This window comes from Protopterus annectens, chromosome 2.part2, assembly GCF_019279795.1.
Source record: "Protopterus annectens isolate FY-2018-M chromosome 2.part2, PAN1.0, whole genome shotgun sequence".
In the NCBI taxonomy this organism is placed as follows: Eukaryota; Metazoa; Chordata; order Ceratodontiformes; family Protopteridae; genus Protopterus; species Protopterus annectens.
Genome location: NC_056730.1, coordinates 662,294,467 through 662,313,877, shown reverse-complemented (window position 1 = coordinate 662,313,877; position 19,411 = coordinate 662,294,467). Strand labels below are relative to the sequence as shown.

Genomic DNA, 19,411 nt, shown 5'->3' with positions numbered 1-19,411 from the left:
GCTGAAAAGATAGAAGGTCATTAATATTTCCATCTATTTTATTGAGGCCTAGCTTGTACATATATGTTGGACAATTATTATTATTACTGTTATCTAAAAGATGCTGCTGTTACTTCCATTTATTTTGCTCATTCATTCACCTGCTTGCTGTAGCTCAGGATTACAAGAAAGCAAGAGCCTATGTCAGCACTCACTGGGTTCTAGATAGAGAAACTAATCCTAGGTTGTGTGCCAGTCTGTTAAAAGAGATATACAATACACTGACATAGATACACAAACACGCACTTTCACATACATACTTATACAGTGAATATAAAAAGTGTACATACCCCTGTTAAAATGCCAGGTTTTTGCCATATAAAAAATGACACCACAATAAATCATTTCAAAACTTTTCCCACCTTTAATGTGACCTATAACCTGTACAATTCAATTGAAAAACAAACATATCTGTTAGGGGAAAATATAAAAAAGAAAAAATGTACAATAAGCTGGTTGCATAAGTGTGCACACCTTTAAACTAATACTTTGTTGAAACACCTTTTGATTTAATTACAGTATCCAGTCTTCTTGGGTAGGAGTCTATCAGCATGGCACATCTTGACTTGGCATTATTTTCCCACTCTTCCTTGCAAAAGCGCTCCAAATCTGTCAGATTGCGAGGGCATCTCTTGTGCACAGCCTTCTTCAGGTCAGCCCACAGATTTTCTATTGGATTTAGGTCTGGGCACTGGCTGGAGGCACAGCCTTCTTCAGGTCAGCCCACAGATTTTCTATTGGATTTAGGTCTGGGCACTGGCTGGCCCATTCCAAAACTTTAATTTTCTTCTGATGAAGCCATTCTTTTGTTGATTTGGATGTATGCTTGGGGTCATTGTTGTGTTGAAAGGTGAAATTCCTCTTCATCTTCAGCTTTCTAGCAGATGCCTGAAGGTTTGTGGCCAAAATTGACTGGTATTTGGAATTGTTCATAATTTCCTCCACCTTGACTTAAGCCCCAGTTCCAGCTGAAGAAAAGCAACCCAAAAGCATGATACTGCCACCACCATGCCTCACCATGGGGATGGTGTTTTTTTGGTGATGCGAAATGCGCCAAACATACCTTTTGGAATTGTGGCCAAAAAGTACAACCTTCATCTCATCAGACCATAACACATTTTCCCACATGTGTTTGGGAGACGTGATGTATTGTCTTGCAAATTTTAGCCAGGATGTTTTTCTGTGTGAGAAAAGGCTTCCGTCTTACATCCCTACTCCATAGTCCAGACGTATGGAGAATATGGGAGATTGTTGTCACATTTAGTACACAGCTAGCAATTGCCAGAAATTCCTGCAGGTCCTTCAGTGTTGCCATAGGTCTCTTGAAAGCCGCCCTGACCAGTTTTCTTCTTGTCTTTTCATCATTTTTAGAGGGCCGTCCAGTTCTTTGCAAGGTCACTGTTGTCCCATATTTTCTCCACTTTTTGATGACTGTCTTCACTCTGTTCCGTGGTATATCCATTGCCATGGATATTTTTTTATACCCATCTCCTGACTGATACCTTTCAGCAATGCGATCCCTTTGATGCTTTTAAGCTCTCTGTGAACTATGTCTTTTGCTGTAACAGGCAACTGAGTAAATGTCAGGAAAATCCTACTAGGACAACTGAACTTTATTTGGGGTTAATCAGAGTCTCTTTAATTGATGGCAGGTGTGTACCCAAGAAGACTGTAGGCTGTAATTAAACCAAAAGGTGCTTCAACAAAGTATTAGTTTAAGGGTGTGCACACTTATGCAACCAGCTTATTGTACTTTTTTTATTTTTTTATATTTTCCCCTAACAGATTTGTTTATTTTTCAAATACAACTCAAACGACTAATGCTGATAACAAAATACAGCAAATCAGTGACCATAAAACGTTTAATATATACAAATTTGGCTCCCCGGTTCGAACAGCTTTCAGTGGAGTGTAAAATTACACACACAGTTTCATCTTATATACATCATTCTTCATTCATTTAAAACAATTAAGCTAATGACATAATTAATATATTAACAATTGACAATTATATTGAAACTTTACAGTTACAAGCCACATTCATTCCTTCTTGCTTTAAAGTGCCAAACTTTAATATAAAAAGTGCCTCTTTATATAGAAGCTTCTTTTTCACATCCATATATTTATCTTTTTTCTCCACTTTTTCTAAAATGGTTCCCTACAAACCTGCAGGGTCTCCATTATGACTTTCTAAAAAGAGTTGAGTAGGGGGCTTTCTATTTTTTTATTTTTAATGCATCTCATATGCTCTTGCAACCGCAATTTGAAAGCCCTCTTGCTCCTCCTATATAAAACCTGCCACATGGGCATTTAAGAGCATAAACAATACATTCTGTAGTACAACTAAACTTATCAAGAACTTTAAATCTATGACCATTTATTATTTTAAAAGTGCAAACTATATGTTTGCATGAAATGCATTTACCACACATGTGTGTTCCTTTAAAGCTGGGAATGTTATTTATATTCTGACTTGGGACAACAAATTTACTATAGACTATTCTGTCCTGTATATTCCTCCCTCTTCTAAATGAAAAAGTTGGATATTTACTAAAATTCTTTGAACTTAAAAATAAAACTCCAATTCTGCTTAATAATTGTTGTGACTTTATCACTTATCAAATCACAAGTTAAAACCATGAAAATCTGTTTTTCATCTCTCTTATTTTTCACTTTCCCCCTTCCTTTATTATAAATAGTTGGTTATTTTCCCTTCATAACCTTATCTAGTGCATTTTTAACTTCTCTTTCTTCATATCCCCCTTCTTATAAACATATTGACGTTTTTTTCCAATTCCTTTTCTAGAATATCTTTCTTATTGCATAAATCTTTTACTGCGGTGGTGGTGCTGCGGTAGCGTTGTCGCCTCATAGCAAGATGTTGTCCCATTCGATTCTCAGCTAGAGCGTCTTCTGTGTGGAGGCATACGTGAATGGGGTGTGCCTTCGTTGAAGGTTGTGCGTCAGGGCTGGTAACCCGGTACGTAAAAATCCACTACCAATCATTAGCGGACCGGAGTTCTGCTGTGGCGACCCCTAACCGGGAAAAGCCGAAAGACACAAACATTGCATAAATCTTTTAACTCTCATAAGCTCTCCATATGGGAGAAACTTCATGATATGTTGTGGATGGAAACTAGTTCCATGTAGAAAAGAGTTATAATCCTCAAATTTCCTATATATAGTTGTCACTATTCCTTCGCCATCGGTGCCCTTTAGAGCAATATCCAAAAAAAATCACCTGGCTAGCACAAGCTGATACATCAAATTCTAAGCCAAATGTATTAGTATTTAGTTCAACTACAAATGTATTCACTTCTTCATATCCATTATGACAGATGAAAATTAAATCGTCAATATATCTGTAATATCGGAGTACATACTTCCTAAAAAAAGTATTTGTATGTATATACTCTTGCTCGAACAGACTCATCATAACATTAGCATACATGTGGGCAAAAGAAGCCCCCTTGGCAGTGCCTTGGTTTTGATGCTATATAGTCCCATTGAATTCAAAAAATTTATTTTTCAAACAAAATTCAATCAATTCTATTATATACATAGCAGCTGGCATATTGCCCAATGCAAATTCTAATGCTTCGATCCCATTATTATGTTTAATACTCGTATAGAGACTTTTTACGTCTATAACCAGACACTATATGTACTTTACCCATTTTATGTCCGATATTTTCCTCAAAAAGTCAAATGTGTCTTTAATGTATGAAATCTGTTTCTTCACTATATTCAGTACATAATTATGCAAGAATATCCCAATTTTGTTCAAAAATTATTGACAGGCTGTAACTATGGGTCTGCCTGGGGGGTTATGAAGATTGTTATGCAGTTTGGGAACACAGTAAAAAGTAGCCATCTCACATCCATCAATATTAAACTTTCTGTAGATGTCATCTTCTGAAAAATACCCCAAGCAAAAGCCTTTATATAAACGTTCCTGATAGGCTTGAATTGCTTGTTGGTATTGTTCTATATGAACTATATAATTTGTATTTGCATCATTTAAATGTTCATAGCACATTTTAAGGTACTGTGTGTAATGAAAGTCAGCCAACTTAGTGCCTTTATCTTCAAGTTTAAATATTAATTCCTTCTTTGTACTCAAATTTTGCAAAGCCTCCCACTCTAACCTGGTTAAATTATATTCTACACAGCGCTTATTTGTAATAAATTCTGCATAAACATTTTCTACTGCAAATTGAACCATAGTAGAGAAATTTTACACACCCTCATGGTTAAATGGTGGAAAAAATTGACTTTTAAAAGGTACCATATTCGTATCAAATTTAAAGTATGCATTATATTCATCTTCTTCAAATTCAGAAATACATGAATAAAAGCAACCATCATTACTGTCATATGATTCAATAGAATGCCGTTTTTCTTCAAAATCATTTCCTTTCTGATTTAAAAAAAAATTCCACAAATGTAATTTTCTAATTAAGCAGAAAATATTCTTTTTGATTAAATATAACCTAGGCATTACCATAGGTACAAATTTAATTCCTAAATTTATGACTGCAGTTTCATACATATTAAACTCAAAGCCTGACAAATGAATAATATAACCATTGTCCCACAGTGTAGCTGAATCAGTCTCTTCTAAACTTTTTGTACCTTGGTTGTTGTTGAAATGGGCACTGTTGGGGCTGATTGTCTCTACAGGTCTCATGTGTATTCCTTCCACGCTTCCTTCTCCCATATCCGTTTGTGGTTTCCGAACAAAATGTTTGTTGCATATATTATGGCTCCTGGGCAGCAGGTAATTTGGGATATTCTGTGTATAAGCTGTCCCACTCTGTAGACTCCACTTCATAGTCTGAAGATGCGTGCGCGCCTTCTGTTTTACTTTTATTTCCCTTTGTATTTATCCAATATATGAATGTGAAAAAGAAGCTGCTATACAAAGAGACACTTTTTATATTAAAGTTTGGCAATTTAAATCCAGAGGGAATGAATGTGGCTTATAATTTGAAAGTTTTAATATAATTGTTAATATATTAATTATGTCATTAGCTTAATTGTTTTAAATGAATGAACAGTGATGTATATAAGATGAATCTGTTTGTGTAATTTTGTACTCCATTAAAGGCTGTTCGAGTCGAGGCGCCTGAGTTGGATATATTAAATTTTTATGGTCATTGGTTTGTTGTATTTTATTTATTTTTCAGTTGAATTGTACAGGTTATAGGTCACATTAAAGGTGATCTTATGTTTTTATGTCACAAAACCGTAGCATTTTAACAGGGGTGTGTACACTTTTTATATCCACTGTATACTCATTTTCCCACACTCTTACATGGTGCATTCACCTATGGTTAGTTTGAAGAGTCACTAGTTTGCCTACTGCTTGTTTTTGAGGTGTGGGAGAAACTGGAGTCTTCTTCTTCATCTTCTTCTTCTTTCGGATTTTCCCGGTTAGGGGTCACCACAGTGGATCACCTGTCCGCTCATGGTTGGCAGTGGAGTTTAATAGTGTCGTGTTGCCAGCCCGGCACCCAACCTTCCACAGAAGGCACACACACACACTCACACCTAGGGTCAATTTAGAGTGTCCTTTCCACCTACAGCATGCCTTTGGGATGTGGGAGGAAACCAGAGCACCCGGAGGAAACCCACGCGACCACAGGGAGGACATGCAGACTCCGCACAGAAGGCACCCCAGCCGTGGATCGAACCAGAGAATCTTTTGCTGTGAGGCGGCAACGCTAACCGCTGCACCACTGCGGCTGCCCTGGGAGAAACTGGAGTGCTTACTGAAATTTCAAGGACCTTAATTACAAACCTCAGAATGGCAGAACTGCATGTTAGACCGTGGGGTGATAAGAGTCGAGTCCATGGCTATGGTACTTATGAATATTCCACCTACTCTCTGATTCAGAGCATATATACGTAGCCGGGGTGTGCATGATGCAACTCCTGTGATCAGAAGTGCTTTATTACTTTTAACAGTTTAGCTTAGTAATTTGCTGTTTATTTTTCATTGAGTTTAGCACTTGCCATTTCAGGTCACACTCATGTTATGGCTAGCCAGTGAAAAGTCTTATTGGCAGAAAGAGGACATGCAGACTCCACACTAGAAGTTTAACTGGCTTTCCCCAGGTGCATACAACATTTACTTTACTTTTATTCATGTTTTTTGGTTAACGTGCATAGTGTTGCAAGTTATTTTATTTTGTAACCTCTGTGTTCTTTCTTAAAGTTAAGTGTTCAGTGATACAGTTGTAAAATATCTATTTTAAAATGGTTCTGTTCTTTGTTTTAGTTCAATTTGTCAAGTACTTTATTTGGAAATTTGAGTATCTACATGCACACACATCCTCCCCGCGGTTGGGTAGCGTTCGAAAGACATGCGTGCGTAGATGGCCATGCCTTCGTTGAAGGTTGGGCGTTGAGCTGGCACCTTGACGTTTCATAAAAATCTACTGCCAATCATTAGCGGACCGGAGTTCAACTGTGGCGACCCCTTACCTGGAAAAGCCGAAAGACAAACAAACAAACATGCACACACACATTTGCCGTCTATACATTCATCATAATGTCGTAACTGTTAAGTTAAACATAGGGCAGTTTGGCCTGTAGCATGCATTCTTTCCTCAGACATAGCATTCTGTCTTGAAGAACTATAGAGAGAACATGCAGAAGCTCTAGATCTCTATGTAAAACATACGTCTTCTGCATTAATGCATTCAGATTAGAAGAGATGCCATAGTAGCTCACAAGGAAGAAGCCACTGGTTTTGCAGTTTCTGAGTGGGAGAAGACACAAAGTTAGATATAACCCATATGCTTCAATTTGCTGTTTCAGTGACCTCTTCTCATGATTTCTGGTTTTTTTAAGTGCATTTATAACTGTATTTATAATTGTATTGTCTTATATTATAAATAACACTGTTGAAGACATTTATTATAAACATATAACATTAATGCAGTTTATTGGTAAGATGAAAAATCTGTTCAGCAAGAGAATGACCACTTTAAAAGTGATCATTTGGAGTATTTGTCACTGTGTACAAAAAAACTCCTGAAAATCTGTAAGTTTCAGGAGCAACTGAACATATTTAAGAAGTGTTTCATTCTTTTTTTTGGTTTAGGTGATTATCACTGTTATCACTGGCCTACCTGGAAGTCATAAAGATGATCTCTGTACATTTATTGTTACCCTGCTCAAAGAACATGGCAGGTCAGTATTTTTAAATATTATTATGCCAGTGTGGCATCTTTAGTAACTATTGAATGTTTATGGGTTTGGAAAATTTACTTATTTGAATAGTAGAATAGTAAAAACACTTAACCAATTTCTTGTGCTTTGTAAAATGTAACAGTTTTGATTAGATGGATGTGTTCAGTTGCTTAGATTTTATTCCATCTAAAAGCACAGTCAGAGTTATCCACAGCCTCTAGAGATGATATCATGGCTGGGATTTCTAGATATGTGCTGCATGACTGAACAATGTTTGTACCACTTAGCAGTGATGCAGTGCCAGTTGACTGCATCTCCTACAGGCACCAGGAAATAAAGTGGCAATTATCCAGCAGAACATCTCACATTCTTCTGTCTCCCATACTTTATGATATACTACATGTCTGGGCCACAGCAGTAAGTTGAGCTGGGCTGTCAGCCTCTTGGAGGTCGTTATACCAGTCCCAACAAAGCACTCCCATCCATTTGACCTGGCAGTGGGAACAGGGGCTGGCTGTGGATAACATCCCTGCAGCTGCTTAGCTTCATGACCTGTAAAGATGTGACACAGTGGGAATGATAGTATTACTGCTCAGACATAGTGGGAAGGATAGCATTACTGAATGTGTCCTACAAGTGACACAATTAATATATTAAAACTTAGTAGATGAGTGCCAGACTAACCATCCTGTGCTGCATATCAGAGTTGCTTTACATGAATGTGACATTATTTATTTTATTTTATTTATTTTACATTTGTTGACCGGGCTAGTCCAGCTGGATAATTTCCATTTTCAGTGGAGGCCCGGGGAGAAAAGCTCCACAGATTTAAAACAAAGGTTATACAAATTGAAGATTTACTATGAGATCCTTTGACAGACATTGAGTTACCGTGGATAGTTATTAGTCTAGATCAAGAAAAATAGAACACATATAATGCTATCTACGTATTGCGAAAGAACATTAATTATATCAAAACTACACTCCATTCAGGTAATTTCATACATATTAGTGTATATACAATATATAATTTTTTTTTTTTTTTTTTTGTGAGAACAGTAGAAACTGTAAAGTCATTAGGTTGTTTGAGAACACAGAGAAGGATTGCAGTTGAGAATTAAGGAAATATGATAGTAGAAGGTATAAGGTTTCTCAGTCAGGATTGGTACAAGAGCAGAGCCAGAAGTTTTTAAGATGAGCAAGAAGTTGTTTTTTAAAAAGGTCAAAGGAGGCTATAGAGGTAATGTGCGAGGGGAGGTTATTCCATATTTTGCCTACTGCGTTGGGAAAAAGGCAGTTACCTGCAGAATTGGTAATTCGAGTTGTGTTGACTTGAAGCTTTTCAGCAGAACGCAGTTGTTTCAAGTTATTATAAGGGCTCAGAAGATTACTGAGAGCAGGTGTTTTAGATGGTTGATATAATATGTTATGTGTTATTAAGAGTTGTTGATATATAATTTTGTTGGGAAGTTCCAACCAGTGTAAGTGTTTTAAGTTTAGACAGTGGTGTGTTCTATACTGGGATGCTGTGGCAAAGCGAGCTATATTGTGGTAGGATGTAGTAAGTTTCTTCAGGTTGCTTTTGGAGAGGTTAGTGTAAATAGAGGAGGCATACAATAGGGTTGAGATAAGATGTGTTTGTGCTAAGGTGGTCCGTGCTTCTGGTGTAAGGTAGGGTTTGATTCTGTATAGTGAGCCAATTTTTTTATTAACTGCTTTTATAGTGTTGTTGATATGGTAATCATAGCTAAGATTATTGTCAATAGTAACACCAAGTAGTTTAGTTGTTAAGTCTGGGGAGATGAGGGAGTTATCACTTGCAGTAATAGAGAAGTTAAGTTGTGTAGATTTGTGTGTAGGTGAGAAAAGTAATAGTTTTGTTTTCTTGGGATTGAGGAGAAGACATCTTTTTGAGAACCAGTGTTCGACGATAGAAAAGGTAGCTTGTGTGAGTGAGTGGAGTTCAGATTGAGTGGAAGCTGTGCAAATAATGGTGGAATCATCTGCATATTGTATACATGTAGTGTTTTGGATAGATGCTTGGAGGTCATTAATAAAGATAGAGAATAAGAGTGGGCCTAGTATGGATCCTTGTGGGACTCCTAAAGAGATAGGTAGTAAGGAAGATAGACAGTTTTTCCAGAGTACTGCTTGTTGTCGGTTTTCAAGATAAGAAGAGAACCAAGTTAAGGAGGAGGTATCCAAAGCTAGGGATTTTAATATATGTAGTAGAAGTGTGTGGTTGACCATGTCGAAGGCCTTTGACAGGTCTAGGAAAAGAGAAGAGGTTAGTTTGTTGTTGTTACGATTGCAGTTGATGGTGTTGGTAAAGGAAAGTAGAGCAGTGGTAGTACTATGTGAGGGTCTAAATCCATGTTGAGTATTTGCTAGTAGGTTGTTTTGAAGGAGATGGTTAAGTAGTTGTTTGTGTATGCATTTTTCCATGATTTTAGCTAGTGGAGATAGTAGTGCTATAGGGCGAAAGTTTGAAAGGTCTGTGGATTTGCCTCCTTTGTGTAGGGGTATGATATGAGATATTTTCCAGAGTGCTGGAAAAGTACTTTCTTTTATGGATCTGTTTATGAGGATGGAAACAGGGTAGGCGATAACTTTGGCTGCTACTTGAAGAAATTCAGCAGGAAGGTTATCAGCTGAGGGGGTAGTAGGTTTAAGTTTTTGTAAAAGAGATTGTATATAGGAGGTAGGTATGGGTTGAAGTTGCAGGGGCGGAAGGCAGTTGTTGCTGTTATTTAAGCGCAGTTGGGAAGAATCAGGGGTTAAGTGGTTGGCTAGATTTTGTATGGAAGTAGTAAAGAAGGTGTTGAAGTTATTGACTATTAAGGAGGGGTTGTCAGGATCTAAGTTTTGTGGGTTTGGTGTAACTACTTTGCCTGGGCTAAGTAGATTATTGATAGTAGACCAAAACTTTTTTGGTTCTTTTTTGGTTGATTGTTGTAGTTCAAGGTAATAATTTTTTTTATCTGAAAGTATAGCTTTTTTGGTATTATTTCTGAGTTCTTTGAAGATTTGGTGATCGTTTGGATTTCTGGAGGACCGCCATTTTTTCCACGATTTATTTCTAAGTATAATTTTTTGTTTGGTATTAGAAGTTAGCCAGGGTGCTATTTTGGTCTTTGTTCTAATGATACGTTTTGGGGCATGTTGATTCAGGATGGCCAGGAATGCTGAGTTGAAGTGTTCAACAGCATTGTTGAGTGAGAGATGTTTGAGAGGGGTCCAGTTGTATTGTGACAGTTCTGTTAGGAATCTTTCAGGATTAAAGTGTTTTTTTGAATATATTGTTTTATGTGAGGTAGGTAAGTTTAGCTTAGTTTTGGCCCTAATGACATAAGTAAGAGAGTGATCGCTAAGATCATCTGGAAGGATGCCAGTTTGGTAGTTTTGTAGGGGAGAGTTTGTAAGAATCCAATCTAAGGTGGTTTCTTTTTTGCTTTTATTATTTATTCTAGTTGGACTATCAATTAGTTGTTTGAAACCAAAAAGATTTATGTGGGAGGTGGGGTTAGCATTGCTACACGAATTCCAGTCGATGTTAAAGTCCCCAAGAAATAGTGTTTCTTGAGGGAGGTTTATTGAGAGGTGTTCAAGAAGTTGTTCTAAGGTGGGGATATTATTTTCAGGGGGGAGGTATGCACAGATGATATTTATAGATTTAGTGTTATTAATTTGAATTTTGGAACCAATTATTTCTGCATTATTGTTTTGGTTAAGGGTAAGGTCCAGAAGAGTAAGCTTTAGTTGTGTTTTATATAGAATAGCTACTCCACCTCCTTTTCTGGAGGTACGATCAAGTCTCAGAATGCTATATCCAGGTGGGGTAATTTCAATGTCTTTAATAGAGGGCTTTAGCCAGGTTTCTGATAAGCATAGGATGTCAAAGTTGTGTACTTCTAGTAGGGCATGCAGTTGACTGATTTTGTTGCAGATACTACGTATGTTGAGATGGGCCAAGGATAATAAGTCAGAGGATGCAATGGATGAGGGAGAGAGGGGTTTGAGGTGAGTTTTGTGTGTTTTATTGGAAGTTAGAGGGCCTGGGTTGGGTTGAATGTCTCCATCTTGTAGTAGATGGAGGAATGTAAGATAGTTTTCAGGTTTATGTTTTATGATTGTATCGAATATTTTCTTTCCTTTAGTTTGTAGTAGTTTGCAGTGTAGTACCCTATGGTACTTGGGAAGTAGGTATATGGATTGAGAGGAGGTATGTAAGATAGAAGGAGGTGGGGATGTTACAGGTATACTGGTATGTTTAGAGGGAAGTGAGAGAGAAGCAGTTAAGGAGTGTTCATAGGAGGTTAGGAAGTAGGTGGTTGTGAGAAAGAATAATAATAAAAAGGAGATAGGTAGTTTCATTTGTGGCTGGGGCATAGTGGAAGTTGTAAGGAGGTAGTTGTGAGTCAGTGTGATATTCTAGTGTGTTGTGGATGGAGGTACTGTAGAAATGAAAGGTATATAGTAGGTGCTTTAGAATGTTAGGTGTGTAAGTGATAGAGGAGTGGGGTTAGTTATAATTATGTAAGTGGGTTTGTGAGTGGAGGGTAGTATACAATATGTAAGGTTGTGATAGGGTGGGAAAGAAGGGGGTGTGTCTACAGGAGAGGTAAAGGTAGGACCCCTGGGGGTGGGTGGGATATGGGGGTAGGGTGGGGAGCGGAGCGGGGCACTCACAGTAGACCAGAGGAGAAGGGAAAAAGTATCATAGAAGGCAAGGGGAGTCAAGGCCAGAGAAGATAGCGTAGGAGGAGAGGATAAGACAGGATATTAGAAGGAGGAAAGGGAGTAGGTTAAGAAGGTAAGAATTAAAGTGTATTAAAGAAAAGCAAACTAGTATCCCAGATAGGGATGAGGAGAGGGTGACATCTAGTGGACAACTGTGGAAGTGCAAATAGCAAATAGGGCAGCTTCCAGGTAAGAGCTATATAAATGGGAGAGAAAGGATAATCTAGGTAGCTATCCAAGGAGTGTGTGTGGTGGTAATGGAGGAATAAGGGGAAAGGGTAGCTGCTGGCTGCTTAGGTAGTGGCAGTCTAATAGCTTAGCAGGTACAGTAGGTTAACACTTAATGCTGAATGACTAGGTGGACATACTTTCTTACAATCTTGAGGTAGCCGTTGGTAGGAGGAGCCAGTGTCCTGAGCGAGTCCTAGGTTAATGTGCAGAGAGCACCTTAGTGGAGATTATAGAGGGAATGCAACCCAGGCAAAAACACAGGGTCGGTTTGAGGTGAAAGCTGGTACAGGAGGGAAAGAAGAGAAAGAAATAGTGTTATAGTACAAGCTTAACATTCAGTAATGCAATTACAAAGTCAAAAGGTGGGATAAAAAATAAAATCAGGTTATCCAAATAGTAAGCAAAGCATCATTACATATAGTGGTTTAAACACATAGAAAATATGCAAACATTTGTAAATGTAGAGGCTATTATTGATATAAATCACCAGCAACGGCATAAAACAGTCATACTCATGTGTAATTACAGTTGCAAGATAACAGAAGCAATCTTCAGTCCCGCAAGGAAGTATGCTTAGTATTGCTAGTATAATCGTGCACAACAAACAGTAAGTCCTATCACTAAACGCATTCGCGTACAAGGAATAGTATATTTATAAAGTATTTTATGTGAAGATTAGGCTAGGAGCAGTCACAGCTTAAAGGCATTCGCAGTTCCATATATAATAAATATACACAGGTAGGGACACCACAGTATAAGGAGCCAGCACTCACAAAGAGAAATAACACATTCACATTTACATGTACAGCGTTCCCTTACATGCTGAAATAACTAAACAATGGCCCCACATGGTTAGTACACCATTGTAGGAAAAACTGATACGTGTTAATAAGCTAAGCAGCTAGGCAGAACATTCCCGCTTATCTGGTACTCCAAATAAGCTAAACGCATCCGCGTTTCAGAGAGCAGGAGTAGTCGGGTTAAATCTTAGCAGAACAAGCTGTAAGAGAACAGTCCTATTCAAGAAGCCTGTTCCTGTTTATTTAACACTATCGCGTATACCTTAAATGCATACATTTGCAAGCAGTAGATCTTACTCAAGCTAGAAATAGAAAAACAATCGATTCCCTTCACAGATTCACCTCTTTAGTCATGGAATACAGTAAAACGCACTCGCGTTTACAGGCGGGAACCGCTAAACATAACAGTCCTGCCTGTGAGGTACTCTAACGTAATTAAACGCATTCGCGTATTTACGAGGGCAGGTTCACAGGATAAATGAGAGAGCTATCGTTCTTCATATAAAGTACCTACTTGTTAAACGCAGTCGCGTTAGTTTGAACAACAGACCTACCAAACTACAAACCTTGAAATCAAGCAGACCCCTTTTCTGTGAATATGGTACCTGAATATCAGGTTACTACAGTGTTATGGCTCTAGGTATGCACTTTTATCCTTGAGTAGCAATTTAAGTAATTAATCACAAGTTCAAGCAAGATACATGTTAAAGCTTCATAGACCAAACAAATGGAAACTTACTGCAGAGTATTAGAGCACAGCCAGGCACACACAGCAGCAGCAGCGAGGAGGGCAGATTTAAAGATGGCGCCCTTAGGATGTGGGACGAACTATGTAAACTCTCAAAGGAAGTCACAGGGAAGGGGGCAGGGGTGGTAGGAGGGGGCCTGGTGTAGACCGGAAAGGGAGGGTAATGGTAATACTAGACCGAATAATGGATAGAATAGTAAGGGTTGTAGTAGGAAGATGTAGTTAGGAAGGAGATAGAAGGATGAGTAGATTAGGAAATGGGACAGAGAGGATAACAGAGAGCAGAAGGCAAGCAGGGGGTGAGAGCTCTTAAATGCACTATGAGTTTAGATAGGTCTAAACAGGTGTGCAAACCTGGGCACAGAGGTGATAGTGGGGGACAGCAGGAAGCCCCAATAGAGAGGATCAGAATAGGGCACTCACACTAGACCAGAGGAGAAGGGAAAAAGTATCAGAGAAGGCAAGGGGAGTCAAGGCAAGAGAAGATAGCCTGGGAGGAGAGGATAAGACAGGATATTAGAAGGAGGAAAGGGAGTAGGTTAAGAAGGTAAGAATTAAAGTGTATTAAAGAAAAGCAAACTAGTATCCCAGATAGGGATGAGGAGAGGGTGACATCTAGTGGGCAACTGTGGAAGTGCAAATAGCAAATAGGGCAGCTTCCAGGTAAGAGCTATATAAATGGGAGAGAAAGGATAATCTAGGTAGCTAGACATTACAGTTCATAAGCAATATTTCCTTTACAATATGATGCAATATTCTGATATAGATAGGACTTTGACACAGCAACTGGCTAACAATGAGCAGTACTAATATAGGTCTCACAGTAGTATAACAACTCTCTTTACAATTGCTTTAACAGGGATAATTCAAAATCACTTCTGCACAGGCAGAAATAAATCCAGCTAGCTTTCTTTCCAAAGGTTCATCTCCCTTCTCCACACAAGGATACCCTCTGGATTAATTTAATTTTGGTATACATAACTCCATCTAGATTCTTTCCCTGGACCCACTTGAGAACGAAATATCACAAATCTCTCCTACATCATAGCACTGGGCTTTAAATATTCCAATGTATAGCTGTCCCTTATTAACTCTTACCTCCTTACTGGTTTCTGAGATAGCATCCTTAATGGGGGCCATTCACCACTATGATGTCTGACTATTATATTCTAGTATATAAGTATAATTAAAAGGACCAGCCACAACTGTGTTACAGAATTCCCCAACCAGTGTAGAACCATGGGTTCGAGCCTTAGCAGATGGGCTATAGCCAAATAATGATATTAAAAACAGAAATGCAGTTCATACCAAGCAATTCAGTCTGCAGTCAACATAAATTCAGGTCACACAATCCTGCTTTGTAGGCTTTTCACATTACAGGTCATGAGTAATATTCCTTTTGCACTAAGATGCAGTAGTGTCTTGTAGACAGGACTGTGGCACAATAGTTGAAAAAGTAAATGAACAGTACTAAGAGTTCTCACAGTAGAGCAACTCTTTTTACATTTTTACCTACAGGGATAATCCAGAATAGTTTCTCCTCCCACAAAGGTAGTGGTCTGCGAGATCCTCCACTTCCTCAACTCTGTCTTCACTGCCACCAAAGAAAAAACCAAGACTGTATCCAAAACTTTTTCAGATCCACTCTCCTTTGGATCTGACCAAAAAGTAGACAGATCCATGTTCTTCAGATCCAATAAAAAAATCAACAGATCCAAGTTCTTCAGATCCGAAGATCCTACCTAGGACTAAATACTCTCCAACATTAGACCCATTACCTTCCAGGTTTCCCTCTCCTTTTTTTTGGAAAGATGTCATTCCTGGTCACCATCCCTTGCCTCATCTCATTCTTCCAGGAATTTAACTGAGAAAGATGTGGACAGAATGACGAAGTTCCTGCCGGCACAGATACAGATGGGTGTTCATCCGGCTCCTACCCCCTTGGGTCAGAATGCTCATCCATCTACCACATCACCACTACTTGCTCCTTCTCTGATCCATCTGGTTGCTTCAGAGTCTCTGGATCCACACTTTCCGGATCCATGTGGCTCGGATCCGAAGATAACTTTATCTTCGTATCCAAAGTTTTCTCTGAGTGTACTGGCTCTTACATCTTCGGATCTAGATGACTCTTGGAGCAGAAGGTGCTTTGTCGGGTCTGAGACATTGGAGTTGACGCCGAGGTTTTTGGAGCCATCTCTGATCCTTGGTACTTTGGCATTGAATAGTTCAGCTCTGACTTCCTCCTCGGGAAGATTGCTCTTAGGGCAGAGGGAGGTGATGGTACAGAAACCTGCCTTTTCGGAGCTGATGTCTTCCTTCTCTCTGGAGTGATCTCCCGTCGAGGTAGTGGAGAGTGTTTTCTACTCTGACAGGATGGACAGATCTAACCCCCTCGGATCTCCAGTCTTGTTCCCAAATGTCTCTGCACTTAGAGGCACATCATTCTACACCATAGGGACAGACAGCTCAAGATCCCCAGACCACTCAGCAGGGTTTTACAATCTCTTACGACACTTCAGTGGGACATTCCACCAAAGAAGTTCCTTGGAAGAGGAAGTGGAAGCACTTAGACTCTCCGCAAGAGTCAGTCACTGAGGATACTGATTTTGATGAGGGAGAAGGGTCCCCACAATCACCTCTGAAAGATGTCTCATTTGGAGACATCCTTGAGATCCTTAAGCAGAGGGGTGAGTGTTCCTCCCTCATTCCTTCACCAGAGGAATCAGTATTTCTGAAGGCCTTTGGAGATGACTCGTCTAACTCCTGGCTTACTCCGCCTGACAATGAGCTCATTGATTTGGTCTCTAGGCAGGCATGGAAGAAACCTGACTCAGTTGAGCCAATCTCTAAGAGGCCAGATCGGATTCTGGCTCCACCTATCAGAAAAGAATTCTGGAGTAATGGGGTACTCATGGATGCCATGGTCATAGCAGCAGCCACCAAGACAGAACTTGCTGAACAAAGTTCATCTGTTCATCCTTCTGACAGGGAGTCAAGGGCGATGGATATATTTGAGAAGTGTGTGTATGTGTCCATGACCTTTGTCCTTAGGTTGCTAAACTCTTTGGCAAATTTTACTAGACTACAAAGGAGCTTGATTAAGGAACTTTCAAAATCCCTTTCCAGGGCCATTACTACTGAGGCTCAATTGTCTGTGACCTCTCAGTTGGCTACTCTCCAGTCCAATTCAAATTCATCCATGAGGCAGATCTCACATGCAGCTGAAGGTGCCTCAAGGGCAGTGGGTTCAGGGATATCCATTTGGAGACGTGCCTGGATGCGCTTATGTGATTTTGTGGAGTATTTCAAGTCCTCGTTCAGCAACGCACCCTTTGCCAGCAGTTCGTTGTTTGTTCCAGAAGTGAAGGACACACTCACCAGGTGTGAAAAGAATAGAAAGACCCTGTCTGCAGTGGGCATACCTTTTTTGTCCCCTCAAAGATCCTTTTCTAGGAATTAATGCTGTGATCAGAAAATTTGGTTCAGAAGATCCCATTGTCCTTGCCACGATACATGTGGAGATAGTTCCCCTAGGGGCAGAGAGGGAACTCTAATGGACAACACCCACGTGACAGAGGAGGCCTACAAAACCAGGGGTTCAGAGATAGCGCTCCTTGAAAGGAGGCCTGATTATCCCCCTCTGGAGGCAATCAGGGGTTGACTATCTCTGCAACAGAGAGCCTGGCAAGATATAACAACACATACTTGGGTGCAGAGGATTATTTACAAAGGTTATATAATTCCTTTTTCCATTCCACCCCCAACTGTATGCAAAATTCCTGATGTTCCACCTAATCGCAGCAGCACTAGAAGTACAAAAGCTGCTAGAAAAAAAGGAGTCATTCAAGAGGTTCCACCTGACCAGAGAGAATCCGGAACTTACTCAAGGTTCTTTTTAATGCCAAAGACAATGAGGCTGGAGACCAGTTTTGGATCTTGGCACCTTGAACAAGTCAGTTCGACAGTTAAAGTTTCAGGTGGTCGTGGTTCAGTCCATTCTACTGTTTCTGGGCAAGGACGACAGAATGTGCTCTATAGACCTAAATGACACGTACTATCACATAAAAATGAACAGACAATCCAGAAGGTATTTACACCTCTGGCTGGGAGCCGGTCACTGTTAGTTCAGAGCACTGCCCTTTGGCCTCACCGCAGCCCCCAGGGTGTTCACCATATGAATGGCAGTGGTAGCAGCTCACTTGAGACTGCAGGGATTCAGAGTGTTTCTGTATCTAGACAACTGACTCATTACTGCCCCGACCAAGCATCTAATAACAAGAGCAAGTGATCAAGTACTTCAGATTTGTTCTCATCTGGGTATAACCATAAATTACAAGAAGTCTCAGTTACAACCAACTAAAACCTTGGAATTCATAGGAGCAGTCTTCAGTACAATATCAGTGACAGCTTATCTTCCTTTCTCAAAATTGCAGACCATCAGGTTCTAGGTTAGGAAAATAATTTGCAATACCAAAATTTTAGCTTGGTTTATCCTTCAAACCTTGGGTCACTGTCAGCTGCCATAATCTTAGTTCCTCTAACAAGATTTCATATGAGAATTCTTCAGTGGATTCTAGCAACACAGGTCGATTCTTACCAGCACATGTCAGCACAAGTAAGAATCACTCAGGTAAGCAAGAGATACCTCTGGTGGTGAATTCAGTCAGATCAGGTTCTACAAGGCCGTCCTTTCATTCTCCCTCAACCCAAGGCCATAGTGACTACCGAAGGTTCCCAGATTGGGTGAGAGGGGCACTTCCTGGGGAAAACAGTCCAAGGAACTTGGTCCCTGAAAGAATCTAGTTTGCATATCAGTGTCCTAGAGATGAGAGTGGTGCTGTTAGCATTGCAGACCTTCCAGGACACTCTCCCTTTAGGAACAATTGCAGTTCAAACAGACAGTATGTCATTAGTTTGGTACATAAACAAACGAGGAGGAACCAGATCTTACACTTTGTCGAGAAGCACTCATAGTGAGGCAATGGATGATCTTATCCAACCACTTTCTCATTGCAGTGCACATTCCAGGGGAGTCCAGTGTGATAGCAGACAAATTTAACAGGTCTATTCTTCTACCTCACGAGTGGTCTGTCATCATGAAAGTGACAGAAATGATTTTCCATCAATGGGGCCAGTCTTGCTGTGATCTTTTTGCTTCTCCTGTAAACAAAAAATGCAGCAGCTACTTTGCCCTAATTCTCCTTCCAGGGTAATCACCGAGGGATGCTGTACTCCATGATTGGCCCCCAGTCTACTTTATGCTTACCTGCCAATTCCCCTAATACCAAAATTCCTGCAGAGGGCTGCCAGGTTGAAGACCGAAGTCATCCTCATTGCACCTTACTGGCCTCAACAGATTTGGTTCCCCTTCCTTTGGCCTCATCTGCTTTACCAGCCTTGGATTCTGGATCCAACTCCAGACCTCCTGCCTCTCCCAACAGGTATGATTCACCTGGATATCTCAAACCTCAAGCTGACAACGTGGTTTCTTCAATTCCGTTAGTAGCCATACAACCAATGCTGTCTTCCCCCATCCATTATATTCTTTTACCTACCCATAAGCCTTCTGTAAGAAAACTTTACACAAGTAAATGGAAAAGGTTTGTTTGTTGGGCACAAAAAAAAAAACACATTGACCCCTTCTCAGCTC

At 39.8% G+C, this 19,411-nt stretch overlaps 1 protein-coding gene across 1 annotated transcript in view; it reads left to right on the top strand.

Annotated features, from left to right (window-relative positions):
• The window catches only part of DNAAF9 (dynein axonemal assembly factor 9), a 2,711,795-nt gene that overhangs the window by 1,670,877 nt on the left and 1,021,507 nt on the right, over positions 1 to 19,411 (top strand). The window contains exon 26 of the mRNA XM_044064082.1: positions 7,151 to 7,239. Within this exon, the coding sequence (XP_043920017.1) occupies positions 7,151 to 7,239 (89 nt within the window). The remainder of the gene's footprint in view (positions 1 to 7,150; positions 7,240 to 19,411) is intronic.